The 14,501-nt window shown below is 49.0% G+C and overlaps 1 protein-coding gene across 1 annotated transcript; it reads left to right on the forward strand.

Annotated features, from left to right (window-relative positions):
- The first annotated feature begins 1,590 nt into the window (after positions 1–1,590).
- FZD5 (frizzled class receptor 5) lies at positions 1,591–8,922 on the forward strand. Its single transcript, XM_033230504.1, has 2 exons — positions 1,591–2,261; positions 2,531–8,922. Exon 2 carries the CDS (start codon positions 2,787–2,789, stop codon positions 4,542–4,544), a length of 1,758 nt encoding a protein of 585 aa, XP_033086395.1. The 5' UTR covers positions 1,591–2,261; positions 2,531–2,786; the 3' UTR covers positions 4,545–8,922.
- The last annotated feature ends 5,579 nt before the right edge of the window (positions 8,923–14,501 follow it).

Here is a 14,501-nt window from a genome sequence, read left to right on the forward strand (position 1 = left end):
TTCAAGTGTCCCCAGGCCCTCTTGCCTATTTTCGCCCTTTGCCCAGTGAAAGGAAGAGTTTGGGGAGAAGGAAACAATTTAAATCCTCTTCCTAGGCGTGTGAATGTATTTCAAGTATGCTAAATACCTCAGTCTTCCAATCTAATTACAATACATAGAAAAGAGGCATTTTTAGGACACTTAAAACTTGTAGCATAATTGCGCAACTGAAGAGCGCCGCCGTGTCCCCGCCAGCCGTGCGCCCTCTGACCCCCCAGGGCGCGCGAGTGCGCGGCTTAGCAGCAGGCAGCCGGGGACCGGAGGGGACACGGAGGCCGGCGCCGTGCCCAGCATAGAGCCCTGGGTTGGTACCGCTTCTCTCTGCGGGCGACTTCGGAACTGCCTGGGATTATAAACCACGACTAATAAAGGACTCACATCTTTCTGGGTCTTCTAAAGGCAGAAAGAAATCCACTTTCTTGTCACAACAAGAGTTTGTTAAGAGATGCAAAAGTAAAGGTCGAAGCCAGGGAGGCTTCGATAGTACGGGGGGAGGGGTGGCTACGATGGTGAATGCCGCTGCCAGACTACGTGGGTTCGAATCCCCGGGTTGCCATTTGGGCGGCGAATGGCAGGAGATCGGAATACGGAGGTGAACTTGCTTGCCGAGGTCGCCCTTTCTTGCGGGAACTATGACTAGCTCGGTTGCCTTGGCCAAGTCTGTCTCGGTTTCTTCACCTGTAGGGAGTACCTGCCGCAGAATTGTTGCAAGGAGTGAGACCTTGTCTTAAGATGTAAACGGGCCGGGCGCGGTGGCTCAGGCCTGTAATCCCAGCACTTTGGGAGGCCGAGGCGGGCGGATAACGAGGTCAGGAGTTCGAGGGACAGCCTAACATGATGAAACCCCTTCTCTACTAAAAATACAAAAACTAGCCAGGCGTGGTGACGCGCGCCTGTAATCCCAGCTACTCGGGAGGCTGAGGCAGGAGAATCGCTTGAACCCGGGAGGCGGAGGTTGCAGTGAGCCGAGATCGCGACACTGCACTCCAGCCTGGGCGACAGAGCAACTTCGCCTCAAAAAAAAAAAAAAAAAGGATGTAAACGATTAACACTTTGTTGGGCACACAGAAAGGGCTCAGTAAGTATTCTCTCTTCTTTCACACAGTTCCAAGACAGCGCAGAAGGGAGACAGCCACGCCTAAGAATGATTCCTTGAGCAATTCTTTCAAAGAAGCACTGAACTCTGTAAGGACGCTTAGCTGTAGAAAAGGGCAGAGGCCCTGGGAGCAAAGGTGCATAAGCCAGGATGTTACAGGAGTGAGTCCTGCACCCAGGGCGCCAGCAGAGAACTCCAGAGGTACTTCTAGCTAGGGCTTCCCGCCCGGGTTCCCAGAGCGGCATGATTAGCATTCGCCCCGCCTCCATCGCCTCCCGGCCTGCGATTGGTCAGCGCTCCTTGGCTGCCCGCTCCGGGCGGGGCCAGAGGGCGCCGGGGGAAAGGCCGAGCCCGCGGGGCAGTGGGCGGGGACGCGAGGAGAGCGTGGCGAGGCGGCCCACCAACCGCGCCCGGGCCTGAGGGGGCGGGGCCGGGGCGGGGCCTCCCGGCGGGCATTAGAAGCAGGTGACCCGGGCGGGGCGGGAGAGGGCAGCCAGCCTGCGGCCGTGAGTCCTCTGTGGTCGCCGCCGCGCGCGGTTCCGTGCTCGCCGGAGGTGGACTAAAGGGTGCGAGAGCGCGGGGGAGGAGCCGAGCAGGGCACGTCCCGAGAGCGTCGCCACCGCCCCCAGGAGTCCACTGGAGCGCGGAGCCCCCTGCAGGGGAGGAGGCGAGCGGCGGGCGGGACGCGGCGGCCGGCGCGCACCATGCAGTCCCGGCCGGGCCAGCGCCGGCTGCTCGCGGTGCTGTGAGGCGGCGGGGTCCCACGGCTCCCGCCTCCCGCCTTCCTTCCGCCCAGGTGCTGCCAGGCGCGCTCGCCCTCCGTCCGGCTCCCGGCCCCGGGGAGAACGCACGGCCTGCCCCTGCCCAGCTCCGTCTGGATCATGCGGGGGGCCCCCGAGGAGGAGAGGGCGAGTGACCGGCCTGCGCCGCCCCTGTTCTGGGGGTGCCCCCCTCTCTGAGTCGCCCCCACCTGCTGCCATGTGCCGCTGCCACGGGTACCCAGCCTGTCGCTAAACTTTCTCGGCGCCAGCCCGGCTCTGATTCGCGCTTCTCAGCGGAGTGACCCAGGGACGGAGGACCCAGGCTGGCTGAGGACTGTCTGCTTCTCTCGGCGGGATCCGTGGAGGTGAGAGTCTTCCGTCTCTCCCTGTTCTTCTCCCAGTTCCTGTGCCCTTTTCCGGGAGGCTGAGGGTTCTGGTCTCCGGGCACTGCCTGGAGGGCCCAGCTTGGAAAGAAAGGGTGGGGGAGTCAGTAGTTTGGTTCCAGGAGGCGGAGCGGGGAGGAAAGGAAAGGGGTTAACTTAGAGATTTGGAGACCGCTCGCGGGGACCGAACCGTTGACGCTCCTCCAACAGGGAGTGATTGCAATCTTTCTTCTCCCCCTTCTTTTTTAAAGAGTCTTTTCCCTGGAATCCGAGCCCTAACCGTCTCTCCTCGTCCCTATCCGGCTAGAAGCGGAGCGCTGCCAGCGGAGGCAGCGCCTTCCCGAAGCAGTTTATCTTTGGACGAATTTTTTTTAAAGGAAAAAGCAACCAACAGGTTGCCAGCCCCGGTGCAACACACGAGACGCCGGAGGGAGAAGCCCCGGCCCGGATTCCTCTGCCTGTGTCGGTCCCTCGCGGGCTGCTGGAGGCGAGGGGAGGGAGGGGGCGATGGCTCGGCCTGACCCGTCCGCGCCGCCTTCGCTGCTGCTGCTGCTCCTGGCGCAGCTGGTGGGCCGGGCGGCCGCCGCGTCCAAGGCCCCGGTGTGCCAGGAAATCACGGTGCCCATGTGCCGCGGCATCGGCTACAACCTGACGCACATGCCCAACCAGTTCAACCACGACACGCAGGACGAGGCAGGCCTGGAGGTGCACCAGTTCTGGCCGCTGGTGGAGATCCAATGCTCGCCGGACCTGCGCTTCTTCCTATGCTCCATGTACACGCCCATCTGTCTGCCCGACTACCACAAGCCGCTGCCGCCCTGCCGCTCGGTGTGCGAGCGCGCCAAGGCCGGCTGCTCGCCGCTGATGCGCCAGTACGGCTTCGCCTGGCCCGAGCGCATGAGCTGCGACCGCCTCCCGGTGCTGGGCCGCGACGCCGAGGTCCTCTGCATGGATTACAACCGCAGCGAGGCCACCACGGCGCCCCCCAGGCCTTTCCCAGCCAAGCCCACCCTTCCAGGCCCGCCAGGGGCGCCGGCCTCTGGGGGCGAATGCCCCGCTGGGGGCCCGTCCGTGTGCAAGTGTCGCGAGCCCTTCGTGCCCATCCTGAAGGAGTCACACCCCCTCTACAACAAGGTGCGGACGGGCCAGGTGCCCAACTGCGCGGTACCCTGCTACCAGCCGTCCTTCAGTGCCGACGAGCGCACGTTCGCCACCTTCTGGATCGGCCTGTGGTCGGTCCTGTGCTTCATCTCCACATCCACCACGGTGGCCACCTTCCTCATCGACATGGAACGCTTCCGCTATCCTGAGCGCCCCATCATCTTCCTGTCAGCCTGCTACCTGTGCGTGTCGCTGGGCTTCCTAGTGCGCCTGGTCGTGGGCCATGCCAGCGTGGCCTGCAGCCGCGAGCACAACCACATACACTACGAGACCACGGGCCCTGCGCTGTGCACCATTGTCTTCCTCCTGGTCTACTTCTTCGGCATGGCCAGCTCCATCTGGTGGGTCATCCTGTCGCTCACCTGGTTCCTGGCCGCCGGCATGAAGTGGGGCAACGAGGCCATCGCGGGCTACGCGCAGTACTTCCACCTGGCTGCGTGGCTCATCCCCAGCGTCAAGTCCATCACGGCACTGGCGCTGAGCTCCGTGGACGGGGACCCGGTGGCCGGCATCTGCTACGTGGGCAACCAGAACCTGAACTCGCTGCGCGGCTTCGTGCTGGGCCCGCTGGTGCTCTACCTGCTGGTGGGCACGCTCTTCCTGCTGGCGGGCTTCGTGTCGCTCTTCCGCATCCGCAGCGTCATCAAGCAGGGCGGCACCAAGACGGACAAGCTGGAGAAGCTCATGATCCGCATCGGCATCTTCACGCTGCTCTACACGGTGCCCGCCAGCATCGTGGTGGCCTGCTACCTGTACGAGCAGCACTACCGCGAGAGCTGGGAGGCGGCGCTCACCTGCGCCTGCCCGGGCCCCGACGCCGGCCAGCCGCGCGCCAAGCCCGAGTACTGGGTGCTCATGCTCAAGTACTTCATGTGCCTGGTGGTGGGCATCACGTCGGGCGTCTGGATCTGGTCCGGCAAGACGGTGGAGTCGTGGCGGCGTTTCACCAGCCGCTGCTGTTGCCGCCCGCGGCGCGGCCACAAGAGCGGGGGCGCCATGGCCGCTGGGGACTACCCCGAGGCGAGCGCCGCTCTCACAGGCAGGACCGGGCCGCCAGGCCCCGCCGCCACCTACCACAAGCAGGTGTCCCTGTCGCACGTGTAGGAGGCTGCCGCCGAGGGACCCGGCCGAAGAGCTGAGGGGAGGGGGGCGTTTTGTTTGGTAGTTTTGCCAAGGTCACTTCCGTTTACCTTCATGGTGCTGTTGCCCCCTCCCGCGGCGACTTGGAGAGAGGGAAGAGGGGCGTTTTCGAGGAAGAACCTGTCCCAGGTCTTCTCCAAGAGGCCCAGCTCACGTGTATTCTATTTTGCGTTTCTTACTGCCTTCTTTATGGGAACCCTCTTTTTAATTTATATGTATTTTTCTTAATTTGTAACTTTGTTGCATTTTGGCAACAAAATTTACCTTTGCTTTGGGGGCTTTACAATCCTAAGGTTGGCGTTGTAATGAAGTTCCACTTGGTTCAGGTTTCTTTGAACTGTGGTCTCAATTGGGAAAATATATTTCCTATATGTGTGTCTTTAAAAAAACAATGTGAACAGTGAACGTTTCGGTTGCTGTGACTGGGAAGTTGTTGGGTGTGCTTTTTCCTTCTACTGCTTAAAGTATCCATGATTATTTAAGGTGAGCTGCAGTTTATAGCCCCAGGTCATACCTAGGAGGGGAGCATAATGTGCTCAGGGCCTCTCCAGAGTGACAAGGTTAGGGAGTGCTTAGCGATTTTGTGTTCATCCTTGGCTGTGTTTATAGAGGGAGGTTCAGTTTCTTTTCTGTAGTGCTTGTAATAATTCTCACTCCTAACAGCACCATCGTTGTGTCTTGAATAAGTTAGAGGTAGCATTATAGAGGATCTGGCATAAATATTTGCAGTAGTGAGAACCTGAGCGATGGTGATTGGTGGAGCTTGAATTTTAGGCTGGTGAGATGGCAGCTCTGTGCCTGAGAGGTAGTGCGTGGTTCTTAGGCTTCAGTCATCGCTTTTTTTTTGTTTGTTTTTAAAGGAACTTGTGTTATAATTTTGGCAAAAGTATAAACCCACTCCCTCTGGACAGTACTTAGCGATAGTTGCCAACAGGGGCTCCTTTTTAAATGTAAGGACTAAAATGGATATACTTCCAATAATTAAAGTAAATTTCCAACACTTATTTGCTGCACCCCCCACCCCTCCCCCTTTATCATGTTAAACAGCCTTTTTGCTTTTCTTATTCCTCCTCTCCTGGAGAGCTGTGATTAGAAACCACACCCACCCTTGAATGAAGTGCTTGAACTGGGGGAGGGAGGCTGGCTACCTGTGAACAAACATTGGCCCAAATAAGGGAAAATAAGTGTCCCTGGACTTTGGACTAGTTTATAGCCAGATATTCCAAAAGCAGCAAGACGTTGCTCTCTGCCGTCTCTGAAAACAAAAGAGACCCACAACATGCTTGCACAACCTTTTAAAATATAGATCAATGTAGTGCTACCTCTATAGTTTTCTTCCTCTTCTGAGAAAGCCTGTATATTGATCACACACACACACACACACACTTTGCAATTAGAGAATTTGGTTTGCTTTACTAATCTGTTTAACTATTCCTTCATTCATTATGAAAGCCTATATTGATGAACACACACACACACAGAGGTTTCTTTGCTATTAGAAAATTCTGTTTGCTTTCCTAATCTGTTTAAGCATTCATTCATGAAGAGTGTGGGGCCATTACTGGGGAAGGGAGTGACAGTGCCTCAGCCAGCAAAATACCAATGACCAGGATTGGGGACTAAATTTAGGAAGCTAAAATGACCAGAGCAATTAACATTTGAGAAAGTCCTGTCTAGGAAAACAACTGAAGTCTAGGCATTTGTAATTCACTTACACCAAAGCTGGAAAAGTAAAATGTAAGCCTAGGTCCATTTTTATTTCATGGATGTTAGACAAATGCATAGTTCCCAGAGGGAATTTCAACACTTCACTAGTGGGAAGAAACCTAGTATTGAAGTTTTAAGGACTCTCAAAAACTTCACATTTATCAGAATGCACTGCTCTTACCCAACTCATCCTCTGAATTAAAATTAAAATTTCCGTGGATTCTACAAAACCTCATACAAATAGCTACAGAACTTTGTGCCTGTTTCATTCCTCTATTCTTCTAGGAAGAAGCCTCTTCCTAGAATCTTGAAATAGATCCCTTGACTGAGTGCCAATTCCTCTCCTGTTTTTCAAATGAGAGAACCTTTTCTGATCACCTTGACCTTTTCCCTCATTTCGTATGTCTTCCCAGAAAGTACACAGACTGCTCTGCTGCCTTCAGTCATTGTGCCTAATTTGAGTTGTCCCTCCTTCTTTGTGGAGAAATCTAGAAATGATGCGCAGTGTATCCAAAAGTTGTGGGATGAAGTGGATGAAAGTGATTTAATTCATTTTTAGAATTTTTTTTTTTTTTTAGCAACATGCTGAACAACTAATTTACTTTAAAAATAAGCCAGTTAAAACAAAAGGATGCTAAGCTCAAGCGGGGCCAATATTAGTTGGGATCTTTGGGGTCTAATTCCAGAGCAACTTTCAGAGGCACTTCTTTGTCTCTGTTCTCACCTCTGCTGTCCCTCTCTTCCCTCATCCCCTAAGAGAGACAAAGATAAAAGCCCACCTGCTTCCCTAAGTCTTACTGATATCAGCCACCCCAGGGGAGGGAAACTGGATCTACTGACGGCCACCCCCTGTTTCCATCCATAGACTTAACTTTCCCCAGTTTGCATTTGATTGTGGAAACAAGTCATGCTCACGAAAACAATTGTAAAATAAAAGGTTATGGAGTAGTTAGTTCTGCAACTTCTTCACAGCCAGCTTTGTGAAGCTGGGGAGGACTTAGGGCCCATTGGAGTCTCTTATGTGTACAGCTTCAGGGCTATCCCTTTCAGTTTGATTTTAAGCAGTACCTCACTTCATAGTTTAGCGGGTGAGGATTCGATTTAGGTAAGTTGTGTAAAGGAACTAATGGGACCTCTCAGTGAATCAGCTGACCCGATTTTAGGAAATCTTTTTAATTTCTATGATTTCCCTTCTTATATTTTGAAATGGTCAAATTGACTGGAAATAATTTTTCTTGGTGCCTTATTGGTTTATCCTTGCAAACCTTTGTCATATTTTCTCATGACCATTGCCAGTGACCAAGGCCCTTGTATGTGTTGTGTGTAATTGTGCACATGTACAAGCTTAAATAACGTGCCGACAGCACTGTTTCAAAGTTGGTATTCATTAGGCTGTTTCCTCCTGGGCTGGAGCTGCACTAATCCTGACACTGGCTGCCAGGAGAAAACCTCATGGATCACACACCGAACCTTAATAACAGCATCCGTGACCTGCACTCTCCAGTACAGAATGGGAACCCCAGAGCTAGGAAATGTAGTTGTATATTTTAATGAACTGCTACCCCTGCCAAAGAAGCTTCTTTCACTTTTGTGCTCTACAGAAAGCCCAAGGGGGGTAGGAGGGACAAAGCTTTGAATAACTGCTTTCTAACACTAAATGTGGCCAACAGGACACAGCACATCACACATATAGGCAGGTGTGAGGGACAGTGGCTAAGAATTGCCTGCTCCCTCTGCATGCTCTTTCTTGTTTCCAAAGTCCAATCAAGTGATCCTGGGAAAGAAATCTGTCTGGATTGGGGAGGGTGGTTCTGAAAGAACTGCCAAGACATTAAAGAAGGGTGAAGAGTAGGCAGAATATAAGTAGCTAACCTGAGTCAAGACTCTCAAAAGCTAGCAGCCTGATGACAATAGGATTTATTTCAGCCAGGACAGTCTGTCTGTGAGTACATCATTTTAAGACAATATGACTTCATGTTGTTACAAACTGTATAGTATGTATGTTTTGTGGGTTGTGTATATACATAATATATATTACATATATATATGAGAGATTTGGTGACTTTTGATACGGGTTTGGTGCAGGTGAATTTATTACTGAGCCAAATGAGGCACATACCGAGTCAGTAGTTCAAGTCCAGGGCATTCAATACTTTTTATGATTTCCATATATGTGTAGTGCCTATCCCATGCAGTAGTCACTGTCATGTTAAATCCAGAAGTTACCCCAGAGCCAGTGATATTTTCTTGGTAGACAATCAATTTGAATCCATACGTTATTACTGGCAGATGATACATGATTACAGTTCTGAATCTGTAACACTTACAAAAGGAAACCCAGAGCAGCTTGATGAGTTTTTCTTTCTGCTTCGTTCCTGGGAGTCAGTACAAACGGCAGTTGTATGTGGTTATGTTAGTCTCAAGATACTTAATTTGTTGACCTTACTTCAGAAAACTTTTGTATGTATTATATTTGTGGGAAGGTAAAATAATGGTTTGAGATTTTTATCAAATATGAAGATTAGTTATTTATGAAAAACAAAGAAAGGTCTATTTTTCTTTGTTCCCAATTAATGTAGATAAATTTTAAAATGCATTAAAGTAATGGTAAAGACAATAAAAAGATGCTGTAGAAGTCTTTTTCTCCTCATGTTTTTATGGAGAGACACTGCTTTCTAAGAGTATTTGAGGAGATGTATGGATTCTAACTTCATAATCAGGTTTTTCAGATGTACTTAAAATATAAGCAGCAAAAATTTTATTAGTAAGTAAAATCAAGCAAATTGCAATCACCAGAAACAGAACTAGTTAAGAAACATGTTTTACTGGAATATATTTCCTAGGTCTCACGCCTGCCGATCCTGTGATTGTCTCATGATTCACTTGATGAAGGGAGATACATGGAAGAACAGAGACTTTGCCTGAGATTGCATTCTATTTTATTTTATTTTATTTATTTATTTATTTATTTATTTTTTTTGAGACGGAGTCTCGCTCTGTCGCCCAGGCTGGAGTGCTGTGGCCGGATCCGGCTCACTGCAAGCTCCGCCTCCCGGGTTCACGCCATTCTCCTGCCTCAGCCTCCGGAGCAGCTGGGACTACAGGCGCCCACCACGTCGCCCGGCTAGTTTTTTGTATTTTTTAGTAGAGACGGGGTTTCACCGTGTTAGCCAGGATGGTCTCGATCTCCTGACCTCGTGATCCACCCGACTCGGCCTCCCAAAGTGCTGGGATTACAGGCTTGAGCCACCGCGCCCGGCCTTGCATTCTATTTTATAAACCCTCCATTTATACTGAACCAATTAGAGATGATGCTGTTTTGTGTGTCTGGTTGGAGGGCAGGAACTCCCAAAACTTTATCATCCAGCAGTGGGATCTGCAGCTTGGTATTGCGCTCTAAATACGAGTGAGGGAGCCCAGAAGAGACAGTGAAACTGAGCTGGCTCTTCCCTGATCATCTGGACAGATGCTTAGTGAGCCTGAGATATATTGTCAGACTACCTTCTACTGATGCTGCTTTGGCAAAATGCAGATTAGCCACCAGTCTACCAAACACCACCTCATTTTAATGCCTGGTGTGTCAGTGTTCTCCACCAATGCTCTGAGACATAAGCATGTCGGAGAACATGGGTAATTAGCTTAAAATATTTGTAGGAGACAACATAAATCCAATAAGAAGTTAGCAATATGAGAGTGTGTAATTCAACGTCAAGGTGAACACTAGGAACTTTATTAGATTGATGCATAAGGTAGTTAGGAGAGGCAGACTAGAATATGTAGTTGAGTTGGCCGGGCACAGTGGCTCACGCCTGTAATCTCAGCACTTTGGAGGGCCGAGGCGGGGGGATCACGAGGTCAAGAGATCAAGACCATCTTGGCCAACATGGTGAAACCCCGTCTCTACTAAAAATACAAAAAATTACCTGGGCATGGTGGCGTGCGCCTATAGTCCCAGCTACTTGGCTGAGGCAAGAGAATCACTTGAACCTGGGAGGCAGAGGTTGCAGTGAGCTGAGATTGCGCCACTGCACTCCAGCCTGGCGACAGAGCAAGACTGTCTCAAAAAAAAAAAAAAGAAAGAAAATATAGTTGAGTTGAATCCTAAGAGAAGAGCAACTGTACCTTACATGTCCAGGACACGGTAGTTAGCACATCTTCCCCGTGCTTTCTTGTCATTCATTTTTCCCCATTGGTAAAAGGGGCAAAAGGCAAAGCCTCAAGCTGGAACAGAGAGAAGGACTGTTGGGCTTAGAAGGTTGCAGAAATAGGCCGGGCACAGTGGCTCACGCCTGTAATCCCAGCACTTTGGGAGGCCAAGGCGGGCAGATCACCTGAGGTCGGGAGTTTGAGACCAACCTAACAAACATGGAGAAACCCTGTCTCTACAATTGGCCAGGCATGGTGGCCCATGCCTGTAATCCCAGGTACTCAGGAGGCTGAGGCAGGAGAATCACTTGAACCTGGGAGTCGGAGGTGGCGGTCAGCTAAGATCACGCCATTGCACTCCAGCCTGGGCAATAAGAGTGAAACTCCATCTCAAAAGAAAAAAAAAAAGAAGGTTGCAGAAATAGGTGGGCCCAGGGTAATATTGGTAACAATGGTTCTTTTAGTGATTTACTTACACAGCTTGTTCGTTTGTCCTTGGATGGTAACAGGGTTGAGAGGCAGAGTGGTTATGAGCATGGATTTGGGAGCCAGACTTATTAGGAGTTCACATCCCAGCTCCACCACTATGTGTCATGTGATCCTGGACACAATCTCTGAGTATTTCAGTTTTCTCATTTGTGAAAAGGGGGATTTATATTTTAGGGTTAAAAAGATTTAAAGGATTGACTCAGATTAAGGCAAAGTTAGGTAAAACAATGGGGAAGCCACTGTTCAGACATGGAATGAAAGGAGATGGAGAGATTAGGTTTTCAAATTTGTATTTGCTTAAGAATCATTTGAGATTCATGTTAAAAATATCAATTCCCAGAGCTCAGCCCCAGGAATTGAGATTCAGTAGCTCTGGGGCACAATAAGCTATTTTTTTTTTTTTTAAAATAAGCTTTTAATTTTGGAATAATTTTAGATTTACCAAAAGTTGCGAAAATCAGTTTCTGTATGCCCCTTACTCATTTCCCAATGTTAACATTTGTTAAAACTAAGCAGTCAATTTTGGCACATTACTATTAACTGCAGACTTCATCAGATTTTCCACTAATGTTCTTTATCTGTTCCAGGATCCAGTGCAGGACACCACATTGCCTTTAGAGAAGCTTTGTTTTTCACAGGCACTTTCAGCTGATGAGAAGCAGGTGGGTTGGGGACCACATCGTGAGAATCACTGGGACATTTAAAGAACTGGACAACAATTGCTGCATCCCCAAACTGGGGAGATGAATGCAATTTTAAAGCAGAAGGGAATAAAGTAGTGAAGAGGGTAGATATAGAAGGTTGATTTTAGAGTTGGAGATGGAATGCTCTCCACTAGATGAGGAGGGTTACTTTAAAGAAGGCATCTAATGCCAGAGGAAATAGTAGATTTTGGAAGGTGCAGATGCCACTTAGTCCGCAGCCTAGATTGAGGATATATGACTAGGGTTGTGAGCAAGTCAGGAGAACGGGTAAGTGCAGTAAGTTGGGAACAGCTGCTTTGGGAAACACAGGTGGGCTCAAATAGGTGATGAAAGGGAATTACAGGAGGCCTGTTAGCCTGTGAGCCTCATGAAACCTGCATGTCCTAGAACCTGATGCTAATGCTTTGGCAGTGGGTCACAGTGACCAACATCAAGCATTGCCACATTGGGTCAGGGTGAGGCTGGGATGATATTGTTGAGGGAGGGTCCTAAGGATCTTCACCTAAAAGTGAAGGAGCGGGTGGAAGGTGCATAAAACACTTGAAGCTCCGCCTTTGTCAGAGAGTTCTCACACCGAGCAGACCAGCTAGGGGGTGACACACTGAGCCACCAGCTAGGGGATGACAGGTAAACATTTGTAGAATAGAGGTTAAGAAGACGAAGCAACAGATTTTTTGTTTTTTGTTTTTTTTTCCTTTAAAGCTAGCAGTCTAATTTGGGAATCTTTTGAGGTCTTTTGAAGTAGATACTACTGATAGCCCATTGAAGACCTTAGGTTCTGGGACCATTACTGAATTTTCCTAATCACATTCCAATTGCTTTGCTCCCTTACAGCAGTTAATCACCAAAGCTGTCCCTTTTATTTATTTATTTTTTTGAGATGGAGTTTCGCTCTTGCCTCAGTCTCTTGCGTAGCTGGGATTACAGGCACGTGCCACCACACCAGGCTAATTTTTCTATTTTTAGTAGAGACAGGGTTTCACCATGTTGGCCAGGTTGGTCCCTAACTCTTGACCTTAGGTGATCCACCCGCCTCGGCCTCCCAAAGTGCTAGGATTACAGGCGTGAGCTACCGCACCCGGCTAAACCTGTCCCTTTTTAAAGACTGTTAACCTTTTTTCACTGGACTCAGGATTCCTCTTAATTTCTATACCATTTTCACTTTCACAGTTAGTTGTTCTTCCTGCATCCTAGATATCCTAAACCACAAACTAACATTCTTAAAATTTCACATTTAAGTGCACGTTCTCTCACTTGTCAAATAGTTAGATGGAAATTGCCTTAGAAACCAGATTGCTCCTGTATACCAAGGGGAGCAGGCTTCACTGAAGGGCTCCTAGGTATTGCTTGCTGGCACAATGTCACTCAGTCCCAGCCAGGTCTACCAGATGGATAAGTAGGCAGAAGTTAGACTTTAAGGTAATACAATCCTTAATCTGTTGAGAGGTACTGGGTGTAATCTACAGATTCTGCACAGAAACTAGCACTTACCTGGGAGAGTTCTCTGCCAGCTGTCTTTTCCAAGTAGTACTATACTCAATAAGCCTGCTTGAGGCTGGTGTGGTGGCTCATGCCTGGAATCCCAGCAGTTTGGGAGGCCAAGGCGGGCAGATCATGAGGTCAAGAGATTGAGACCATCCCAGCCAACATGGTGAAACCCCGTCTCTACTAAAAATACAAAAATTAGCTGGGGGTTGTGGCGCACGACTGTAATCCCAGCTACCTGGGAGGCTGAGGCAGGAGAATCGCTTGAACCCAGGAGACTGAGGTTGCAGTAGAGCCAAGATTGCGCCACTGCACTCCAGTCTGACACAGCGAGACTCCATCTAAAAAAAAAAAAAAAAACCCAAGAAAACCCCAAAAATTAGCCGGGCATGGTGGCACACACCTGTAATCCCAGCTACTCAGGAGGCTGAGGCAGAAGGAGCGTTTGAACCCGGGAGGTGGAGGTTGTAGTGAGTCGAGATCATGCCACTGCTCTCCAGCCTGGGTGACAGAGCAAGACTCCGTCTCAAAAAAAAAAAAAAAAAAAAAAGCCTGCTTGAGAGTTCTGAGAGTCCATCATAGCTATGTTAAATGTAGTTAGGGAGAAAGGCTGGGTGATGAAAGATTCTAGTTAACCTGCATACTGTGGCTAAACTAGTTCCCAGAAACACTGCAGAGCCTGAACACAGAATCAAGACTGAATTTGTTTTCTGATTAAAATTAGCTTTGGCTTAAAAAAAAAAAATCAAGGTATACTTGGAAATGCAGGAAAACTAGACCAAGAAATGAACCTTGAGCTGTTATAAAGCCAGGATTTAGTGCTGGATTTCAATAATGTATAGACATATGGATTATTACATAAAGAGGAAATGTAAAATAAAGGGCCAGTATAAAACTTCTCTTTAACCAGAAACACTGAGCCCTAAGTGGTCATCTTAGGATGAAACACATGAAATTGCCAAAAGGCAACCAAAAGGCCTATAAAAATGACAATTTGGTTCAAATATATATTTCATTTTTTTAACTCTTCACCCCCAGACTCCTATCAAATGTTTCAGATATTTTGTGTTTTTTCTTGTAATTAAGATGTGAAAGTTCAGTTCACAATATACCAAAGTTAGTATTTCACTGGGGTCTGTATTATAGTAGTTAAACAAAATACCTACAAATGAAAATAAATATGAGTCCAGGTAATCAGTCCTTTTTTAAAGTCTCATGTTAGGGAACAAATCCTCCCTAGGTACAGAACTCTGAAGAAAAATGCCATAGTTACCACCCCACTATCAACTTAGTTTCCATGCCCTATTTGTCAGAGAACCTACCTGCTTTTCAGTGGCATTTATACTTTTCCTCAACTGACCCAATTTCCCATTTATCAAAGTCGCTGTAC

The sequence above is a fragment of the Trachypithecus francoisi genome, unplaced genomic scaffold (genome assembly GCF_009764315.1).
Source record: "Trachypithecus francoisi isolate TF-2019V2 unplaced genomic scaffold, Tfra_2.0 Lachesis_group13, whole genome shotgun sequence".
NCBI classification, from domain to species: Eukaryota; Metazoa; Chordata; class Mammalia; order Primates; family Cercopithecidae; genus Trachypithecus; species Trachypithecus francoisi.